The sequence below is a fragment of the Centroberyx affinis genome, unplaced genomic scaffold (genome assembly GCF_046629955.1).
Source record: "Centroberyx affinis isolate AG114_WGS23_722 - 3 ecotype Tasmania unplaced genomic scaffold, CSIRO-AGI_Caff_v1 ptg003561l_1, whole genome shotgun sequence".
Taxonomy (NCBI): domain Eukaryota; kingdom Metazoa; phylum Chordata; class Actinopteri; order Beryciformes; family Berycidae; genus Centroberyx; species Centroberyx affinis.
In genome coordinates, this window is record NW_027281493.1 from 111,468 (window position 1) to 134,938 (window position 23,471).

General features: G+C 41.0%; 3 protein-coding genes and 1 pseudogene across 3 annotated transcripts; 2 read left to right on the forward strand and 2 right to left on the reverse strand.

Annotated features, from left to right (window-relative positions):
- Nucleotides 1-1,021: 1,021 nt before the first annotated feature.
- Nucleotides 1,022-3,541, reverse strand: LOC139661600 (E3 ubiquitin-protein ligase TRIM21-like). Its single transcript, XM_071540092.1, has one exon. It carries the CDS (start codon nt 3,539-3,541, stop codon nt 1,898-1,900), a length of 1,644 nt encoding a protein of 547 aa, XP_071396193.1. The 3' UTR covers nt 1,022-1,897.
- Nucleotides 3,542-9,045: 5,504 nt separating this feature from the next.
- On the reverse strand, nt 9,046-10,671 carry LOC139661578 (E3 ubiquitin-protein ligase TRIM21-like). Its single transcript, XM_071540057.1, has one exon. It carries the CDS (start codon nt 10,669-10,671, stop codon nt 9,046-9,048), a length of 1,626 nt encoding a protein of 541 aa, XP_071396158.1.
- A 1,715-nt stretch (nt 10,672-12,386) lies between these two features.
- LOC139661579 (uncharacterized) lies at nt 12,387-15,743 on the forward strand (annotated as a pseudogene).
- A 3,761-nt stretch (nt 15,744-19,504) lies between these two features.
- LOC139661580 (piggyBac transposable element-derived protein 4-like) lies at nt 19,505-21,334 on the forward strand. Its single transcript, XM_071540058.1, has one exon. The coding sequence runs from the start codon at nt 19,505-19,507 to the stop codon at nt 21,332-21,334; it is 1,830 nt and encodes a 609-aa protein (XP_071396159.1).
- Nucleotides 21,335-23,471: the final 2,137 nt, after the last annotated feature.

Consider the following 23,471-nt stretch of genomic DNA (forward strand, 5'->3'; position numbering starts at 1 on the left):
CAGAGGACATTTCTGTCACCATCACTTATCATATTCTATAGAGGGCTTTCAGCTGGTGGATGCTGCCCTCTGGCGGCCATATTGGAGGTCCACAGCTCATGGCAACAATGGCTGACAACAGCTGATTGTATTTCTAATCTTATGATTTGGCGTCTCATCAGTGTGGAATAGACCAGATTCATTTCTGTGCTCTAACTGCCAATTACCTTTAGAACAATAAAATTTTTCAAGCTTTGATATCAGTCAAATGTTAAATAATTTAAGCATTCTGGTAAATAGCAGTCATGTGACCATACAAGTGTGTTCCATTTGTTTTTATTCATTCATACAAATAAAATCTTTATATCTGAGGAACAAATTGCAGAATTACTTCTTATTCATAAACTGCTCTTTGGTAATTGTGTCAACATAAAAAACTCAGAATACGTACATGATCTGACAATAATAACACATTTTAATTTATCACCAAGACATGTGTAAGTGATTTTAGCAATTCTGATTTCTGATTTCCGATATTACATTACTGTGCAGAGTTATTAGATTAGAACAGATTAGATTAGACTTTAATGATCCCAGTGGGAAAATTAATCTTTTGCAGCAGTAAATTCTAATAGGATACATGAAAAACAGATATAAATGAGAAAAGAGCATTAACCATTTTAATCAGAATATGTAGTCAAACATTTACTGTATTTAACATTATTTCTTTCATACAAGACATTCCTTTTGCCCAGAATTAGAAAGCTATAAAATGTTTTTTGTCGTTTTATTAGAGTTATTACATTAGAATTGATTAGATCAAAATTTAATGATCCCTTTGGGGAAATAAATCTTTTGCAGCTGTAAATTGTAATATGATACATAAAAAAACACAACAAAAGAGCATTAATTATTTTAACCAGAATCTGTAGTCAAACATTTACTGTGTTTAATTTTTACAGACATTGTTTTTGGAATGACAAGACATTTATTTTATCAAGAAGTAGAAAGTTATAAAGTGTTTTTTTTTGTCGTTTTATCACAATTCTTCAACACTAAAATGACTCAGGTTACCTGAAAAAACAGGAAAACATATATATATTTTTTTTATTTAACCTTTATTTAACTAGGAAGTCACACTGAGATTTAAAACCTCTTTTACAAGTGAGACCTAGCCAAGACAGGGTCAAACAGCAGCAACAAACACAAAACAGGACAACAACAACCAATCACAACAGCAACAATAGGTATGACAAGAATACATTACATAATAAAGTGCATAAACAAAAACAAGGCAGCAATAATTAATCAAGGGTTTGTTAGGTGAAGCAACTGCAGCTTACAGTGACCACTTCCATTATTCTGAGTTTAAAATCATTAAACTTCTGTTAAAAATCACAAGTCATCACCCTCCTTATCGTACCCAATCACCACTCCCACCCCCATGTTTCACCTCTCTTGGTGTCCTGGGAGGTGAAGCCACTCCCAAGAAGTTATATAACTCCCACCTGGTAGCCTGAGATGCCTTTCCCTCCAGGCTTCACTCCGAACTGTGTTGTGTATTTCCCAAATGTAAGTGGAGGCTTGACTGGAACTTTTCATTAGTGCCACCGTATGATATCCAGTTAATATTTCATTATTGAATGTTTAATTTGTGTTATTGTGTTTTGATCCCTATCAATATTCAGCATTGAAGAGTCTACCAAGGTTATGGATGAAATACTTCAAATACAATTATATATTCATCATGATTCCATTTCAATAAGCTCCTTGATCCCTGGGCTTCAATGTGCACCCCAGTCCAGACGTTCTTCTGTGAACTAGCGCCAAAATTGTATTTTGTTTCACTTCCCTTGAATATGTAAGTGTGTTATCTTAAATATCAATGAATCCTATCTGAGAAAAACTAATGATTAGTCTAATCTGTGTGATTGACAGGAGAGATGATCAGAGGGGCGGAGTTTTTGCCACCATCATTAGGATAAAGACCAAAGAATGGGTAGAGTTTCTCAGTGAAGGTGTAGCCAGTATAGGAGTAGATAAGAGCTGCAGCATCTACGTCATGAAACGAAACTAGACCCTCCTCATAATCCACAAACACCCCCACCTTCTGAGGCTTTGACTTCACAGAGAGACAGACAGGAGGGCCAGGATTAGCTTTGTACTCATTTCCATTCCTCAGCCATATAGTCCAGTAGCCATCCACAGAACTCGCTGTGATTAGTCCTTTCCTGTTGATCGACCCTCTGGCCACTCCTAAACCCCACCAGGTCTTCCCTTTAACCTGAACCTCGTAGTAAAATCTTCCTGAAGAGAAGCTCTGCTTTCCTAAGACACAGGGACAAGGAGAAAATCTCTCTGGGTTGTCTGGGAGATTCTTCTTTACATCACCATGATTCACTTGTTTCCCATCATCAGACAGGATTAGAATGGGATTTGCTGTATCAAGATCCAGAGTCACATCCACTGCATACTGCTGGACCCTCTTCAGTTCAACATCAGCACACAGCTTCTCCATCTCTTTCCTGAGAGTCTCCTCCAGCTGAGCCACAGCTCTCCTCACAGTCCCCTCATATGATGAGCGATGGACACTGACCTCTGTCCAGTCCTTGGTGTGTGGAGGAGTGTTCAGGGATGGGAAGCTTTGGAGGAGGTGGAGGTGGTCTTCAGTGCGTGAGAGCTGCTCCACCTCAGTGGTTCTCTTCATCAGCTCAGAGATTTCCTGTTCCAGCTCTTTGATGAAGCCTTCAGCCTGTTTCTCTGTTGTTTTCTGCTTCTCTTGGATCGTCTCAATGAGCTCAGCCTGGCCTCTCTCCACAGACTGCATCAGAGCGGTGAAGACCTGCACACTGTCTGCTATCTCTCTGTCTGCATCTTCCTTGCTGAGCTCTACTGAGTGTTTGATCTCCTGAATCTTCAGTCGTCTCTCCTGGATCTTCTGCTGAATTTCAGCCTCCGTCTTCCCCAGCTCAGCCATCTTTCCTTCATATCCTTCCTTCAGAGGGACAATGCAATGTAACTTGTGGTCTGACTCAGTGCAGAACTGACAAACACACATCTGGTCTGTCTTGCAGAACAGCTCCAGCGGTCTGTCATGCTTCTTACACATCCTGCCTTCCAGGTTCTCCACAGGATCGATCAGCTTGTGTCTTTTCAGGCCTGAGATTCTCTGATGAGACTCCAGGTGAGTCTCACAGTAGGAGGCCAGACACACCAGGCAGGACTTCAGGGCCTTCAGTTTGGTCCCAGTGCAGACGTCACAGGGAACTTCTCCTGGTTTGGCACATCTTTGGTCTGGGCAGCTGCTGGCTTTCATCTGAGCTGACTTTCTGAACTGAGCAGCCATCTCAGATATGAAAGTATTGACATGCAGCTCAGGTCTTCTGTAGAAAAGGTTTTTACACATAGGACACTGGCACGGGACATTAATATCCCAGTGCTGTGTGATACAGTTTTTGCAGAAGTTGTGTCCACATGGTATGGTGACTGGATCAGTAAACACATCCAGACAGATGGCACACAGAAACTGCTCTTCAGACAGGAGACTGCTGGCAGCGGACATATCTAGACACTGAGACCTAAAGTGAAAGTGTGAAATGTCAACATTGCATTACATAATTCTTAAATATTTGTATACAAAATATCAAAGTTAGATTATTGGAATATTAGCAAAAGTCATTTTGAGTTATATAGTGAAATTGCACTTCATTGAAAACTTCATTTGACAACTGTCAGTGTATAATGAACACAGGGAAACATCCTATGTGGATACAGCTCAGTTATGTGTCACTGCTCTCTGTTTAAACAGTAAATATTATCTGCTGTACTCACCTGTTCACGTCTAAGACTCGGCTGTATTGTTGAGAAAGGCCTGATGAACCCAGTTTTACTTTTCTTTGGAGAGAAAGAGAGACACTTTTCTTGACTGCAGCAGTGCTGTCGCTCTGAGTTACTTTCAGGTTTCACTTCAGCAATGTGACGCTGAAACATTCCTGTCATTCCAGTGTTGCTCCGCCTCTTACTACAGGTAAACTGGTAATGCCTTGTTGCCTGAATCATTTTTGGACATGATTATCCAGATTATCCTCCAGACTAGACTACTTATTATATTAGTAGTATTGTTTTGTGAAATATCTACTGTGAGCTAGTTTGTACACAATAGACCTTTTTCACAAACATGGCTGCCATACTTCCGCAGGGTATAGCTTGGTTCTCACCTTTGCCAGCAATGTTAAAAAGCCAACTTTCTGTCGCTCATATGTAACTGTCTGTGATCACAAATTTTGTTTTCAACATAATGTATAACACAATACAGGTGTTGTCATTGACATATTATTCTGTTTCTGTTGTCAGAGTTGTCAGAAATGTTGTTGTGTTTTGTGAAATGTTAATTTGTTTTGTGAAATATTGTGAAATGTTGTCATGTTTTGTGAAATGTTGCTGTCTATTGTCAATTGTTGTTGTGTCACTTATTGCCAGTTTCAACACAAACCTTTATTTTGAAGGTGTCACAGCTAGCGCCACTTCCTGTTACCTTGAGTGACAACAAATACATCCGATCAGTAACGACAAAGAAAGGACCTACCTTTTCCGTTTTCTGTGAAATGTTGAAATGTTTTCTCTTTTGCTGCTGTGTTTTGTGAAATGTTAAAGGCCCTATATGTAACAATGACACCCAGCGTTTAAAATGGGTACTGCAGTCCAAAATCAAAACATTGGAGGGCGTTGTCCCCCCCCACCCCCTCCTCCCCAGACTCGAAGCTCACGCGGGTTGCCAGGTGAAAACAGAAAGAAAACAGATACAGTTTCCATTTTCATAGATTGAAGAGCGTGAAGCTAATCAGTATGGTAGATAGTGGTAACATGAAGACAGGACTCTGACTGCTGGAACTTCCCGTTCCCCGGCCCCCTGCAGCACGGCAGACCGGAGACTCCGGTCAGGCTCCGGTACAGTTTACTAAGCTATGGTATGTAACCTAGCCTAGCAAATTTGCTTCACTTTGTCGGTACATAGCCAGCCGCCGACAGACAGGTGGTACAGAAGGGAATGAAACTACGGTATCATAGTGACTTACATTTGTCAGCAGACCATGGTGTTCCTCATTTCCTGTGTGTGTGCAGGTTGTAATCGCGTCGTTTAGTCCGCATTTGGCGTCTGGTTCCGACGTCCTGTGTCCGGTTCATGTGTCCTGCCTTCTGCCAGCTTGATTGGCCGTAATCGCCACATTTAATACAACTCCATACTCCGATTATGTTACTTGATTTGTGTTTAGTCAGGTTTGTTAGCGGTAGCATTTTCCATTAGCTGCAGCTCGTAGCATCAGAATAGTAAATGTTGGATAAGATATGTTCACAGTCTCTAGCTTTCAAATGCATCTCCAATATTTACCCGTATTTTACCACGGCTCTGGTCATGGAGCTTTTTCGAAAGAGGACGAGGCTTTTTCGGTCGGGTAGAATCCATCTCACTTGATCCAGTTCGTTTGCTTGCTTCCATGGCTGCAGTACGCTGTGTTTGCGTGCCAATTTGTTTCATATCTGGCAACCCGGGGTGTGGAAATGGGCAGACCAAAACAAAAACAGACGTTCTGCTCCGGAACGGAAATTTCAAAGGAGAACATACTGGCCGTAGCATTGTTGTCGGAGAAGCCAATATTCAACTTAGCATGTTATCTGATGACATATCATGGTCATTTTATGATTTAGTACAGTAAATATATTACATATTGGTCCTTTAATTTGTTATGTTAATTTGTTTTGTGAAATGTTGTGTTTTGTGAAATGTTAATTTGTTTTGTGTAATGATAATTTATTTTGTGAAATGTTTTTTATGAAATGTTGTGTTTTGTGAAATGTTAATTTGTTTTGTGAAATGTTGTTTTGTGAAATGTTGATTTGTATTGTGAAATGTTTTTGTCTTTTGTCAATTGTTGTGTCACTTATTTCTGGTTTAAACACAAACTTTTATTTTGATGGTGTCACAGCTAGCCACTTCCTGTTACCTTGACTGACAACAAATACATCCAATCAGTAACGACAAAGACCTACCTTTTCCATTTTCTGTGAAATGTTGAATTGTTTTCTCTTTTGCCGCTGTGTTTTGTGAAATGTTAATTTGTTTTGTGAAATGCTGTGTTTTGTGAAATGTTAATTTGTTTTTTGAAATGTTGTGTTTTGTGAAATGTTAATTTGTATTGTGAAATGTTGTGCTTTGTCAATTGTTTTTTGTGAAATGTTGTGTTTTGTGAAATGTTAATTTGTTTTGTGAAATGTTGTTTTGTGAAATGTTAATTTGTTTTGTGAAATGTTTTGTGAAATGTTGTTGTGTTTTGTGAAATGTTGTGTTTTGCACCTCAGGGTCACCGTAACTACAGAGTCTTTGCCATCGCTGCCTCAACCCTCTGAACTCCCTCCCTTCACACATCAGAAACTCAGACTCACTCCCTACATTCAAAAATAAACTCAAAACCCACCTCTTCAAAACTGCCTACAATATCTGACTCCCTCTGCCTCTCCAGAAATTAACAAACTGGCAACAGGAAACCAAACACTATTTTTTAAATTCTACTGTTTTACTACAATATGCTCATTCATGTAATTATTTTATTGTCTTCATTGATTATCATCACTTTGTATCAATTGTTTTATGCATTTTATGTAATTATTTTCTTGAAGGGCCTTGAACTTACCTGGCCGCCCTGAGTTGTCCACCACTGTCAGCCATGCCTCCAGCTCACTGCTGGTCGCCTGAGTGCTGCAGTGTCCTTCAGAGTGAAATTGAAAATCTTGCCCAGGCTCTTGACGGGATCTGGATACCTCCGAGGGAAAAGCTCAACTTGTCAGGCACCTTTTCCCTCTTCACAACCAGGGACCTGGACTTCGCTGGCTTGAACCTCATCCGTAACATACTTTTGATACATTTAATGAATATCTTTTCTTTTAATTACATTACAAAACAAATTTTCACCCAAACTGTCACCTAGTTTCACCCAAAACGTCACATTTGAGACAGCAGGGTTGTCTAGTGGTTAGAGAGAGCATCCTTCCACCAGAGGATTCTGGTTCAATCCCACATGACAACAAGCATCCACCCTAGGGATGGGAGATACTACTATTTTTATTCCATATGAAACCAAGTACTTTTGGATTGACTACTGTAGTTGGATCCGGTGGTATCCATTATGATACCAAGTACATTTCATGAATAATGTCACTTAAAACGACATAATGACCAAAGACATACAAACATCATGTAAATGCTTTGTTTAAAACATTTCCAACTCAGCTGTGTTTAAACATCACTTTTGTACTGTAAAAATAGTGCAAAATAGCATTGTGTGAGATAAAAGTTCCAACAATTTGAATAAGTTGTTTATGTATGTATGTATGTATGTATGTATGTATGTATGTATGTATGTATGTATGTATGTATGTGTGTGTGTGTGTGTGTGTGTGTGTATATATATGTATGTATGTGTGTGTGTGTGTTATGACCCATGGTCTTTCTGGGCTGGTCCTTTGCTTTGAGTCATGTTCCTCTCTCCCTCTCTCCTCTCTGTCTCTGTAGTGTGGGTGTGTTTGATGAGAAACAGGTACTGTGCTATGATTGGCTGGTGAGTGTGATTTGTGTAAGTGTAGGTGTGTCCATGACTGCTCCTAGGATATAAAGATGCTGCCACCAATCCAGAGGGGCCGCTCTTCTTTTCCAGTTCCCAACACCAGCACCTTGTAGTTGATTCTGTAACTTTGTTTTGTCTGAGTAAGCTAATGGATTGTAGCTTTTTGCAGCCATGGGAGTTGTAGGGGTGGGTGGCCATTTGTTGAAAGCCTGTTTTCTCCTGTTTTTTTTCTTGTTTAAGAGTTTAGGTAAAAAGTAGTTTTTGTTATTTATTTTTTTTATGGGTAAATAAAGGTTGATCGGGCTTAGTTTAATTTTATTCATTATTTTGTCTGTGTACCCACTCTGAAGTCTTTCTCCTTGTAAATATTAAAAAGTTTGGGGCTGTACTTCCTTGTTTGCTGGTTGTTCTTGGGAGCAGGAAAAGAGGGGAGCCACACCCCCTAGGCTGGGGCGTAACCTGTCTGTGTGCACGTGTGAGTGATTCAGGTTTTACATAAGTTTTGGAAATGTTGAACCCATCCAGACAGAAAGAACAGAGGAACTGCTCTCTCAACAGCAGACTGCTGACAGAGGACATTTCTGTCACCATCACTTATCATATTCTATAGAGGGCTTTCAGCTGGTGGATGCTGCCCTCTGGCGGCCATATTGGAGGTCCACAGCTCTTGGCAACAATGGCTGACAACAGCTGATTGTATTTCTAATCTTCTCATTTGCCATCTCATCAGTGTGGAATAGACCAGATTAATTTCTGTGCTCTATCTACCAATTACCTTTAGAACAATAACATCTTTCAAGCTTTGATATCAGTCAAATGTTAAATAATTTAAGCATTCTGGTAAATGGCAGTCATGTAACCATACAAGTGTGTTCCATTTGTATTTATTCATTCAAAAAAAATCTTTAAATGTGAGAAAAAAACTGCAGAATTACTCAGTCACTTCTTTTCAGTAATTGTGTCAACATACAATGTTCAGAATATGTACAATGATCTGACAATAATAACACATTTTTAATTGATCACAAAGACATGTTTAAATGATTTTAGCAAATGCTTCTGATTTCCAATATGACAGTATTGTGTAGAGTTACTATATTAGAATAAATTAGATTAAATTTAAAAGATCCCTGTGGAGAAATTAATCTTTTGCAGCAGTAAATTGTAATAGGATACATAAAAAAGGATCTAAATGAGAAAAGAGCATTAACCATTTTAACCAGAATCTGTAGTCAAAAGTTTACCGTATTGACCTTTAACATTGTTTCTTTATGACAAAACATTCATTTTTCCAAGAAATTTTTTTGTTGTTTCTCCAACATTCTCCAACATTAAAATGACTTAGGTTACCTGAGAAAACTAGGAAAACATATATACTTCCCTTGAAAATATAAACGTCTTATCTTAAATATCAATGAATCCTACCTGAGAAAAACTAATGATTAGTCTAATCTGTGTGATTGATAGGAGAGATGATCAGAGGGCCAGAGTTTTTACCACCATTATTAACAAAGGGACTGAAGAATGGGTAGAGTTTCTCAGTGAAGGTGGAGCCTGTAAAGGAGTAGATAAGAGCTGCAGCATCTACGTCATAAAAGGAGACCAGACCCTCCTCATAATCCACAAACACCCCCACCTTCTGAGGCTTTGATTTCACAGAGAGGAGGACAGCAGGGCCAGCAAAAGCTTTGTACTCATTTTCATTTCTCAAACGTACAGTCCAGTAGCCATTCTTGGGACTCACTGTGATTAGTCCCTTCCTGTTGATCGACCCTCTGGCCACTCCTAAATCCCACCCAGTTTTCCCTTTAACCTGAACCTCATAGTAAAATCTTCCTGAAGAGAAGCTCTGCTTTCCTAAGACATGGGCATAAATAGAAAATCTCTCTGGGTTGTCTGGGAGATTCTTCCTTACATCACCATGATGTACTTGTTTCCCATCACCAGACAGGATGAGATCAGGATTTGCTGTATCAGGATCCAGAGTCACATCCACTGCATACTGCTGGACCCTCTTCAGCTCAACATCAGCACACAGCTTCTCCATCTCTTTCCTGAGAGTCTCCTCCAGCTGAGCCACAGCTCTCCTCACAGTCCCCTCATATGATGAGCGATGGACACTAGTGTGTGGAGGAGTGTTCAGGGATGGGAAGCTTTGGAGGAGGTGGAGGTGGTCTTCAGTGCGTGAGAGCTGCTCCACCTCAGCGGTTCTCTTCATCAGCTTAGAGATTTCCTGTTCCAGCTCTTTGATGAAGCCTTCAGCCTGTTTCTCTGTTGTTTTCTGCTTCTCTTGGATCGTCTCAATGAGCTCAGCCTGGCCTCTCTCCACAGACTGCATCAGAGCGGTGAAGACCTGCACACTGTCTGCTATCTCTCTGTCTGCATCTTCCTTGCTGAGCTCTACTGAGTGTTTGATCTCCTGAATCTTCAGTCGTCTCTCCTGGATCTTCTGCTGAATTTCAGCCTCCGTCTTCCCCAGCTCAGCCTTCTTTCCTTCACATCCTTCCTTCAGAGGAACAAAGTGATGTGACTTGTGGTCTGACTCAGTGCAGAACTGACAAACACACATCTGGTCCGTCTTGCAGAACAGCTCCAGCAGTCTGTCATGCTTCTTACACATCCTGCCTTCCAGGTTCTCCACAGGATCGATCAGCTTGTGTCTTTTCAGGCTTGTCATTCTCTGATGAGGCTCCAGGTGAGTCTTACAGTAGGAGGCCAGACACACCAGGCAGGACTTCAGGGCCTTCAGTTTGGTCCCAGTGCAGACGTCACAGGGAACTTCTCCTGGTTTGGCACATCGTTGGTCTGGGCAGCTGCTGGCTTTCATCTGAGCTGACTTTCTGAACTGAGCAGCCATCTCAGATATGAAAATATTGACATGTAGCTCAGGTCTTGCGTTGAAAAGCTTTTTACACATGGGACACTGGCACTGGACCCTAATATCCCAGTGCTGTGTGATACAGTTTTTGCAGAAGTTGTGTCCACATGGTATAGTGACTGGATCAGTGAACACATCCAGACAGATGGAGCACAGAAACTGCTCTTCAGATAGGAGACTGCTGGCAGCGGACATATCTAGACACTGAGACCTAAAGTGAAAGTGTGAAATAACAACATTGTTATACAACTCTTCAATGATAATAGATTTAAAAAAAAAAAAAAAAAAAAAAAAAAAGTACATTATTGGAACAATAGCACACATAAAACCAGGACTGCAAGCAGTCATGGACAGGGCCGGCCAGATGTAGCGTTAAGAGTAAAAAGAGAGTTACAGCAAACAAAGCGCATTTACTCAGCATCACCCAGGACTACAACTCAAAACCTTTGACACCAAGGGCAAGTCATGATCTTGTTGAGCTATCTGTTGGTGGTTTGAAGAGAGGAGGCGTCACGTTATGACTGAGGCAACCAGCAGGGTGCATGATAAGATCTGTCCATCCATATTAACGCAGATTTCAAAACTAGTGTAAAATATTCCATTTTCAAGATAAAATTCTGAGAATATGCGTAATTTATCTAAACCAGGGATGGGTCATGATTTTCGAATTTTCGAATAGTCATTAAATTATAAAAAATCGAATAGTTTATGCGACTATCATCTTGTCTTAAAAAGTATATTTTCATAGCTTGCTAGTAGTAAATAGCTATGGCTTGATTAGCCCCGAACCGGTCCTTCTCTCGTTTTAACGTTAAAACAAGAAAAGGATTATTACTTACTATTGATTAGCCCCGAACCGGTCAATCAAGCCATAGCTATGTAGCCGGACTAGGTAGCTGGCTTAGCTAGCTAGCTTTATGCTAACATCTGCCTAGCTTGCTAGTTAGCCTGGCTAACTAATGTCAATATGGCTAGTCCAAGACTGAGCCTATAGTTCCAACTGTTCGTGCGGGGAGGAATGGTTGAATAGTTCCCAGTGAATATTGAATAGTATTTTTGCTTGAAATGCCCATCCCTAATCTAGACAACATAGAGATGTCTGTCAGAAGCAAAATACCCATTCATTTTTTGCATACACATGGTCACGTGACGCACCATTTAGAGAGTTATGGAGCTATGGAGTGAGCCAGCTCAAACGAGTAGCAGCTGCGTCTGGAAAACTAGCATAGTTGGGAAAAAAAGGCTAAGGTACAAGACTGTGTACATCTGGGTGTTAGAGGGTAAAGAAACTACTCATTTTGTATTTGTGTTGTGATTTTTGCATTTGTGTTTTCCGTTAATGCGCTTGTGTTTTCGAATTTGCAAAGCGTTTTGGATATGCAGTTCGTTCGACACGTCTCGGCCACCGTAGCTTTCTCCTGCTGAAGGTTACATGTCCCACAAGAGGTAGGTAGCAAGTTTACTAGTTGAACAAGTTTACTCGCTTGCTTCATCTAATTAATTTTTTTCAGGGATAGGAGGGGGAGAGCGCCGCAAAAAACAAGCTAAAAAAAAATTAGAAAAGAGGGTACAACTTTAATATATGGTGCTGAATTTCTCATTTTATGGTTGATCTGATTTTGTATTGATATTTTATCATTTTACTTTCAGCTATTTTGTTAGAATATGAACGCTGTGTCCTCACTATTTTTTCATGTTTTAAGTCAAAAGTAAAATAACTGAACCTAACACTGTGTGCAAACTTGACCATTATGTTTATACATTTAAACTTAAGCATTGAAAATGTGTGGGGGTTATGTCGTGTTACCTTGGAAATATGCCAAACGACTTCACTTCTGTATATGGTGCTCAAAGGCCGAAATTACTGGACAGTGTCTGGTAAACTGCTTGCAAAAGTCCATCACCACAACATGGATCAACATGGACATGCTGGGGCTTTTTCCACAGGACATGGTAAGTTATCGGTTATAGGCATGAAGTTACTGTGAAACTACTGGGGAAGGTTTGCTTTAGGTGCTCACCTGGTGAACTTACATGGTAGCTGCAGTGAAATAACAGAAAATTATTTGACATTTTGAAAAAGAGCCACATGGATTCTTCCCATAAACCTCATTAACGTCCTGTAAGGACCGGGTAGGTACTGATAACTACATGATACCTTCTGTTAGGCATAGCTATAACTCTGATTACCTCTGGGGTTCTTCACTGGGAAATTATCCAAATGTCCTGTAAGGACCGGGTAGCAGTTGATAATTATAAGGTCGGTACTGATAATACTAAAATAAACTGAGTGATACCTCCTGGGAGATGTAACTGTAACTACTGTCTAACTCTGACTAATGCGCACTAACCACCAGGTAACTACTAGGTTCTACTCGCATTCTCTTGCAATATCTGAAATCTGCCCAGTTCTTTCAGCACTGTAATATAAAGTCGTACCGAAAAGAGGTGAAATGGACTGGATTGGTTACAGGGTCTGAAATCGCTTATTGCAGGTTTAATGTTGATAGTAATGATAATTATGAAGATTATGGGTCTAAGTATTTTGTGCCTTTCTGGTTACTGGCATGCGGCCATGGTATTTCTATTGCGTTTCTTTTTTTTTGCAAAACAGACACACACGCATGATACATTAATTCACAAGGAAAGACAGCACAAGAATACAAGGAATGAAACATGTTGCATCAACATTGTCTATTGTATTTCTTTATATTCATGTGTTTCTCTCTCTGTGCCATTATATTTTTTGTTTGCTATCTTGCTTTGCAGTGCTTATAGTTTTTTGCCAAACACTTTAAGTCTTTCTCTCTACCAGATGATCCACCAAACATGTTGGCTTTTTTAATCTTCCTGTTGGTTTAGCCATGCTGATAAAGGCTTTTTAAATTACTGGACACTCCTTACCTCTCCTTTTTTTTCACATTAAGACTGCCTGAAACGCCAGTGGAGTCTCTTTTTGGACTTCTTTTTCTCTACTAATAGCGAAAATCATTTTGACAGTTAGGCTATGGACCATGTACGTTTTGATCGTTTGTTTTTTCGTTTGAACCAAATACGAAAAAACGGGCCAATATTCAATTTTTTCCGTTTAAACCAAAAACGAAAAAACAAGAAAACGGGCCCGTTCTCCGTTTTTCCAATGTCCATGAACATTGAAAATCAATTGGAACAAAGTGGAAAAAACGGCTTGTTTTTGGTTTGGTGTAATTTCCATTTTCCAATTTTCCCTTCCGAATTGAAGACCACAGGTGGCTGAAATCAATGGAGAGGGTGAACCGGAAGTAAAATTAAACCGTCAAAATAAAAGTGAAATGTGTGACAACTTTACTGTCAGGAGAACGAGGCACTTTGCCAATGAATTGTTTGCCTGTAGCTTCAGATTAAGCTAAAGTTAGCTAGTTAGTGTGATATATAGTGATATTATTTTAGTTAAGTGGCATTAATTAATAGTTATTGTGGAAAATGTTTCCCCTATTCCATATTCCCTACCCAAATAAGAGCATCTATAAAGTCACCAGCAGAGGTCCCCATCACCCACCGTGAATGTTAGAACATTGACATGGTTTTAAATGGTTCTTTGCGTTCGTCGGCTGGCCTGGGTTGCAGCGGTGAGACGCAAAAACGCCACTTTTGCCAAGATATCTCCGTTCATGTTTGTTTGCTCTCGGCATTTTCATAAAGGTAAGTAAGAGAGTTTTTGTTTTTTAAGTAACGTTACTAAATGTTCTGGTTTTCTGTCTTCTAAAGTAGCTAGCATTAACGTTATATCCATGTGTTGTTTTAGCCACGCTAGTAAACGACAGACACCCAGAGAGGGCAGCAGAAACGGGTTAATCTGGTCTTGTTAAGACTGTAAAATGTCATGGAATCGTCCGATGTTATGTAGCTAGCTACAAAAAAACTTTTCATGTCATTGCAGGTTAACCTGCATACGAGATGATGGAGACTGACCCAGACTGGGCACCATCCCTACATCTGGGCCACACACAGACATTACACAAACAGACACCGCACGCTCTGCAAGACGAAGTAAGCGGGAGCAGCTAAGGAAAGACACACTGCAAGCCGCTGAGACGAGGACCCACCAGGCTGGAGAAAGTGGTGAGCTACAGACTGAGGAGGGAGCACACGAGGCTGGAGAAAGTGATCAGCTACAGACTGAGGGGGGGACACACGAGGATGGAGAAAGTGGTGAGCTACAGACTGAGGAGGGGACACACGAGGATGGAGAAAGTGGTGAGCTACAGACTGAAGAGGGGACACAGGACACCAGTCAGGAGGTGGCACAGACTGAATGTAACTTGTGCATGCTCAGGCGTGCAGAAGTAAACTGCCTGTTGGAAGAAAACAGAGAGCTGCGGCGTGAACTCGATGAGTACAGGATGTCTGACGGTTTCTTTGGAGACGATGATGATAAAGTAAAGTACTATACGGGTCTGCCAAACCTGGGAACCTTTATGGCCTTATTCCATTTTTTGCTGCCTCTCATGTCAGACCAAAGGAAAATTCTCACTCCATTTCAAATGCTCCTGTTAACCTTTATGCGCCTCAGATTGGATCTGCCTGCACAACACTTAGCCCTTTCGTGTTTCCCCAAAGACAGTGTACAGAACATTCAATGAAATTGTGTCATTTTTATATGCAAACCTGAGGCGTTCGATTGTATGGCCAGATAGAGACACTTTGCACAAAATTATGCCTCACCAGTTTGTGGAGGCCTTTGGACACAGAGTAGCAGTGATTATTGACTGTTTTGAGATTTTCACAGAGAAACCATCCAATCTGAAAGCGCGTGCCCAAATGTTTTCCAGCTACAAGCACAATCACACTATGAAGTATTTGATAGGTATTACACCCAAGGGATCTATTTGTTTCCTATCAAAAGGGTGGGATGGCCGTACAAGTGACAAACATATCACACAGAACAGTGGTTTTCTTGACAATTTGTTGCCAGGGGACATTGTCTTGGTTGATAGAGGTTTTGACATACAGGAAAGTGTTGGCATGTTGTGTGCAGAGGTCAAACTCCCAGCCTTTACAAAAGGGCGCTGTCAGCTAGCTGCAAGAGATGTAGAGGACACTAGAAAAATAGCACATCTAAGAATCCACGTTGAAAGGGTCATCGGAAATGTTTGTCAGAAGTATACAATCTTAACAGGAACCATACCCATCAACATGATACTTCCATGTGAAGGTGAGGAAGCCACTTTTTTGGATAAGATTGTCACTGTTGTGCGCTGACAAACCAATGTCCAGCTATAGTTTAAGAATACATTGTGTGCTGATGCTTTATCCTGCTTGCCGCTTTTTCTGTCATGCATTTTAGAACTGCATTTGACTGGAAATGTTTCTCAGAAGTATAAAATCTTAAAGAACCATAACAGTCGATTTGATTCTTCTATGTAAAGATGAGGAAGCCAATTTTTTTTGGATACGATTGTCACTGTCTGTTGTGTGGCAACAAACCAATGTCCAGCTACAGTTTAAGAATACATTGTGTGCTGATGCTTTATCCTGCTTGCCACTTCTCCTTCTGTTATGCATTTTAGAACTGCATTTGACCCAGTCTTGTTTCTACATGAAATTGTAGGCTATATATTTTTTTATTAACAGTGGCTGCTGTATATTGCAAATCTCACTTCACAGAACACAAACATGGTTTTAAACAGCTTAAACTCTCCCTACTGCCAGTAAAATGTATATTTTTTCTTTTTCAGAGTCTTGCCATGAACAATAAAGTATGTACAATGACATTTATCATAAATGTGTTGTTCTTGACTGTTTCCTTGTCATCAACACTTTGATAGCCAAATGAAGTATGGAAACAAAATGTCATGCACAAAGGTAAGGTTTAATGGTAGTGGTGTAAGTCAGATGTTGACAACTACTTACAATAGTGCAAACTATGTGTGCAAATCAGTGGTGGACAGTAACAAAGTGCATGTAATCAAGTACTGTAATTAAGTACAATTTTCAAGTATCTGTACTTTATCTGCACATGCAAGTAAATACTGACAAAGAACCAAGTACAAACAATAAAACCTTTCAGGTCATTCAACTTTATAACATCCCATGTTTTAGAACAAACATGTTTTCAAAAAGTGCAACTTGGACAAAAGTAGAACAGTAATGTGCAATTCAGCCTGATCTGCAACAACATCCACTGATACACACATGCATAAAGTACTACATACAGTGCACTGGCTGCATACACAGATGCACATCTTATCTGGTAATGTAGGCGAGTCGCTTATGAGATAAGAACAAAAGTACACTTATAAAATTGTGTTATTGAGAAAAGTTACTTTGATATGTGTGATTGAGTAATATGTGATTATTTTTTGAAGCTGGCTTTGTGTGTGGTGTGTGTGTGTGTGTGTGTGTGTGTGTGTGTGGGTGTAGGCCTCACTGTGTTTAATGCATCACACCACAATTCCTGGACAGTGACAGAACACTCAGGTTTTACCATGGTGTGTCTAACTAATTGGCCTTTAAATTGACAATTTCAATTTCAAAAGTTGCAAAATATTAGAGTGAATCACATTCATTTTCAGTGAGCAGATACACTAAAATCTGACAATGATGACATCAACTGGAGTGGCAGAATGAGCTGCAATAAAAGTTGAAGCATTTCAGTAATGGATGAGGAGCCTGTTCAAATACAGCCCTTACTTTAGATGAGCGAAGCAAAATTAAAGGCAATTTTAAAATGCATTTTACAGAAATGGTTTTCCATAAAGATCACACTCTGTCATCCAGAGCTGAAGGGATTGCAAATGTCATATCTGATGAATTTGGATGGGATAAAGCTCTAACATACTGTTTCAAGCAAAAACTAGACAGAAATCTTTATTTTTTATGTAACAATATAAACTTAAACTGCATGCAGAATCTGCTGCTCTTATAGTATTGCCATACTGGGGCTGAACTGATCAGGCAGTTGCTTGGGAGTGGGTGGAACAACGAGAACAGATCCAACTGTCTTCTTTGGCAGGTGCATGCTGTAGCCCCACACAACTTAGATGGAACCACACAATTGTGCAGTTTTGGTTGTCACAGGCTACCATGTCATCCTTGCTCTCTGGTTCATGACAAAGGCACCACAACTTCTCAGCTGTTGTCCTCTTCCAGCACTTCTTTGGTACTGTGTTAGAGGTTTGGCGTGTTTTTTTCTGATTCCCTGCTGGGACAGAAATCTCTTGAAGTGGCATCTGTCTCGCACTCTGAGTGACCACTTACAAGTTCAGGGAGACACACACACTCAAAAAACTCCTCCACACTCCTTTTTCAAGACAGCACTCCAGAGCAGTGGGTGAGGCGCAACACGCAACACAGCGCAGTCTTTCAAAGTCCACAAAACAAAATCGCAGTACTCTGCATCAGCCACAAAAATTTGTGTCTGGACTTGCTTCTAGTACGAATTACCCTTCTTTAGCTGCAGCTCTCCATCCGTGACTTCCAAACAGAAGTTTCTGTCACAGCTGCCGCATGCCTCCTCGACAGTGCTCCCACGGTACTTGTATGGGCACTTAATCTCGATGCAGCCTCTTCCACAGCAGGTGCACTGCACTATCCCGTCTGGCGATGCCCCAACCTGAGGAAACTTTGGGTTTATGATGAAGCCACACTGACTAATCTCTATGTCACAGTGATGTTTCTCAGTCTGCACTCTATACTGTGTTCTCCCATTCTCCTCATTTTGTCTTCCCCATGCAGTAGCAGTACATTGGTTTGTAGCACTGCTGTTGGGGTAACAAACTGCTTTCACTGTAGACAGTGCACACTTGTCCAAGTCAGACACAAAGACTGCATGCATATTCGACGCAGTTATCCTTCCAGTGCGAAAGTGATGCCAAGACGGGGATTTGTGCTGCTTTCTGGTCTGTCTTTCAATGAAGTGTGCCTGTTCAGGTGAAACGTCTACCTTACTTGCCAAGGTTTTGCAGTGCAGGCGCAAGACAGACAGTTCACTGCCATCCATTTTTTCATCACGTAGACAGCGCAGCAAATCTGGTGCTAAGAACGGCTGCACTGGGTCTGCAAATGCATCACAATAACCTGGCAAATTTGACAGAATTGCAGCTTTTGGCGATACTTTCTGCAGTTGTGCAAGATATGAAGCCCACTGCTCCTGCGTAGCAATGCCGAACTTACAGGTGTTTGATGAAGTCCTTAGAGTAGGCATGCTCGCTACCTCACCATCCAGGAGTCTATTACCCGTCAAAGTGATGTGGATGAAGACATATCTGACGATGAATCCGGTACTAGCAGCAGCATTGACTCCACAGCGGAGGATATGTTTCTCCAAGGACTTGATGCTGTGCTAGATTGGTGAGTATCTAAATACATTTTCAAAATGTTATTTATTCAATGCGTTTATGAATAAGGAGTAGGCTTGATTTTCCATAATAAAAATGGCATGTGGATTTGTGGGATATGTTTGATGCATACAAAGGTGATGTAATGCAGATATCATAGCTTGGTACTTACTTTCATGACGCCGATTTATAAAATTCAATAATATGATTTATATAGTACTATAACCTATTGATTTCCCAGCCAGCCAATGTATTCCTTTCTATTTATGAATGCTATGTTACAGTGTAATAAACAATGAGAAGTCTATACAAAGGTGTTTACTTGGAACAGAGTAGAGACCTGAAACTAGGGGTGGTGGTAGACAATGGGTGTTCATTTGCATTAGAGTGGTCACCTGAAACTGGGGGTGGGGGGCAGACAGTAGGTGTTTATTTGCATTAGGGAGGTCACCTGAGACTGGGGGTGGGGGGCAGACAGTAGATGTTTATTTGCATTAGGGAGCTCACCTGAGACTGGGGGTGGGGGGCAGACAGTAGATGTTTATTTGCATTAGAGTGGTCACCTGAAACTGGGGGTGGGGGGCAGACAGTAGATGTTTATTTGCAGCAGAGTGGAGACCTGACAATGGGGATGGGGGAATTTGATTCAAATTGCAGTCACTGCACCTCAATAAGTGGATCAGTAAATAAGATGGCTAATGTTTGTTACTATGATTTTTTACATTAACCCTTCATCAGATGAGGAGCAATCTGATGAGGACTGGGAGCCAGAGACCACCACACCACAGAGGAAGCGTAGCCGTTCTTCACTGGCCACCACCTCCCCCGCTGAAGAGCCCTCCACCTCAACAGCTGCAACATCACAGCCAACCCCCCCTGCTGTTACTGTCTCCAAGACCTCCCCCGCTGCTGCCAGAGGTGGCAAGGGGAGAGCAAAGAGAGGAAGGGGGGGCAGGGGAAGAGGACGAGGGAGCAGATCTCAACACACTGCTTCCACCAGCAGCTCTGAGGACAGATGGCGCAATGTAGATGAGGCAGATGTTGATCCACCACAGCCAGTCTTCAGGCCTGCCAGAGCACCTGGACCACAGGTGTCGTCCACTGCATCCTACAGTCCACTGCAGTTGTTTCAGCTGTTCATGTCGTCCTCAACGCTGCAAACAATTGCAAACCACTCAAATGCCTATGGTACCAAGAAACAAGAGGGGAAAGCCAGGCCATGGCATTTGATCACACTGCAAGACATGTACTCCTTCCTGGCACTTGTGATTTACATGGGTTTTGCCAGATTCTGCTCACTCACAGACTACTGGAGGAGGTCCGAGCTGTACGGCCTGCAGCTGCCCAGCAGGATCATGTCATGCAGGAGATTTCTGGCCATCACATTCGCTCTCCATCTCAGCGATCCAAAGGTGGATGCTGAGAATGAGAAGAAGAGAGGAACAGCAGCCTTTGACCGGTTGTGCAAAATCAAGCCACTGTACAACAGCATTAGGGAAGCCTGCATGAGCAATTTCCAGCCATCACAGAACATCTCCATAGATGAGAGAATGGTGGCATCAAAGGCCAGAATTGCACTCAAGCAATATATGAAGGACAAACCTACAAAATGGGGATACAAACTGTTTGTCCTGGCAGACTCCCTGTGTGGTTACACCTGGAACTTTTTTGTGTATGAAGGAAAGTCCCCTGTCCAGCAGGGCAAGGGTCTTAGCTATGACTCTGTTGTGATGCTTCTCGAAGAAAAGCTGTTGGGCACAGGCTACAAGTTATATGTGGATAACTTCTACACAAGCCCCACACGTTTTAGGGACATCCTCCAAAAGAAGGTAAAGGCTTGTGGCACTATCCGGACTAACAGGATTGGCTTCCCAAGAACCACAGTGAACGCCTTGCCCAAAAACGCTCCCAGAGGAAGTCTGCGCTGGATCAGAGATGGTGACCTGCTGTTTGTGCAATGGAAGGACACACGGGAAGTGTCCATGTGCTCTACCATCCACAAAGCCTTTGGAGGAGACACTGTCCAAAGGAAAGTGAAGGGAAATGATGGACAGTGGTCACGCAAGGATATCCCTGTTCCAGCAGCAGTGAAGGACTACAACAAGAACATGGGGGGAGTGGATCTCTCTGATGCCCTGATTGGGTATTACAACGTGATCCACAAGACAAAGAACTGGTACAGGACTTTTTTCTACCACTTTGTCGACATTGCAGTCGTGAATGCCTACATCATCCACAAGGAGTTGGCCAAGGCAAAAAAAGAAAAATCTCTTACCCAGAAAGCATTCCGGGAGACACTTGTCTTGGAGCTCTTCAGGATCGGCTCACCATCCACAGCTACACCTCCACCACCTCCCCCTGCTCCTCCTGGTGCTTCTCACAAACTAGCGTACATTGCAGGTGACAGCACGGCTGGTAGGCGGAAGTGCAGGCACTGCCACCAGAAAACCCCTTTGAAGTGTGTGTCCTGTGATACACCATTGTGCCTGTTGCCGAAGCGGCATTGCTTCAATGCCTGGCACGATCTGAACAACCTGTGAGGCAATGACCCTGCTTGCTTCAAAGCACTTCTGTGCAACCATTGTAAATAGTTTGATGTAAACAGTTCTGGATGTGTGAATGTGCAAAAAATATTTTCTCAAAGTACTTTTAGATATATATTTTTACTTGGTGCAATACTTTTGTATTATATTTTACAACAGTATTTTTTATTTGTTTTTTTGGTCAATTATTGCACAATATTTTTTGTACTTTTTTTGTACTTTTCTTACGCTTTGTACTTGTATACAGTATTTTTGCTTGGTGCAATACTTTTATTATATTGTACACGTGTGTACAATATAGTGTACAAGTTGGTAAATTTATATTTCTTATTTGTACAATTGTGCTCTTCTTTATCAGATACAGCCCTTCAAAAATAAAGAAAACTATTTGCACTGAAGTTATTTGGTTTGACTCTGTTCTTCTACCTAAAGTGTTATGTTTGGTATGTTTTTCAGTCACATAAAAATCATTTGGATAATGGTAAGCCCATTTGGCCACTTTTGGAGAGGTTTTGGGTGACTAAGAGATGACCAAAAAAAAAAAAAAAAGATTTCTAAAATAGAACAAAGGTTTTTTTATGAGTAATTTGTGTGGTATTGTTGAAATAAACAAAAAAAAATAGTATTATATACCTCTAAAGACCCATAATGTCATTTGGTTACCAGGTGCCCATTTGGAGTCTCCAAATGGCCATTTGGAAATCTGCCAAGATATTACCCTACAAAAAACATTGCTAAATACTCATATTTTGTTGTTTTTCCATCTACTTAGAACCTGGATTTGGTCAGGCCTGTGGCTGTGGCTCCATTGAGTTTCTAGGCTGAAGTACCACAGCCACAGGTAACTGTCTACATTCAAAAAGTGTTTTTCTTTTAGGCGGAAATGAAATTGCAATTTCCACTGTGTTTGAGCTGGTGTTTCTCAGTGTCAGTAACACTTAGAGTAATTCTGACACTTGGAGAAGAAACTTCCAAGGCTTAGCTTTCAGGAATGATCAAGCTTTTGCCTGTAGTCATAGGGGTTCAAGAACAGTAACCATTTTATTTTGGGTATGTCATTTTCAGCCTTGTCTTCAGAAATAGGGTGGCTATCCATCAAGTTAAGAGACTTTCTTTTTGCTTTCGCAGAGGTGAGGTCTATTCTGTGTCCTGCCTCTGCTCCGACCTTTGTGATGTTGCTTGGTATCATCCAGTATGCAGGTTGGCCAGTCACTGTTATTGTCTCCCTGCATCTGACTACTGCCTCCAACTTGAACAGCATAGCTGCAACATGTGTGCATGTCTCCGCTATGCCAGCCATACATGTGCAGTGACCTGAGGATATAGCCCCTGATGAGTTGATGACGGCCCAGGGCTTGAGTGGCGTGTCACTCAGGCGTTGCGAGTGCAAGACCTGTAGACAAGACAGAGGTAGACAGAGGACAAAACTTTACAACAGTGTTGAATCCTTTGCCAAATTTTGCTTCATCCATATGGCTGTCAACATAGTTACAAACCTACTGGAAACTATCCCTACATAATATGAAATGCTAGAGCTTGACATTAACAGATCAACAGTAAAACATGACACCAGCAAAACAGCAAAGTCCATCAGTTAATACAACGGATGCAGTTTGTGGGGTGAACATTTGGAAATCAAATTACGTACAAATTTAAACCAATTTAAGAGTGGTTTTTTTTGAGAGGTATATTATACAAAATGACAGTTTCTGGTTTACTTTAGTACTATGTTAGACATTGGTTTGTTTCATGATGATGACATGCTCTTGTTTATTTTTTGGTTAAACATGCAGACTGGACATGTTAAAGCATATAGCGGTAAATATCTTCAGGATGCTTAAGTAATTATGTGTTGTATGAAAAAAAGGGTGGGATTAGATCATTTTTACTTCTTCCTACTCCTTTTTGAACATGTAGTGATTTCTTTATCATAAACAAAACAAACAAACCATAATCATGGTATGGGCTCGATGCTATGGGCCGAAGCATAGCCCTGACGATATACAGTTTAACATGACTTCATCATCATCATTACAGCCCACATTTGTAATATATTTGTAATATCTTGCTTTAATGGGGGGGAAATAGAATGCAAGTGAAGGCTGCTATGCTAAGCACAAATTTCCTTGATTAC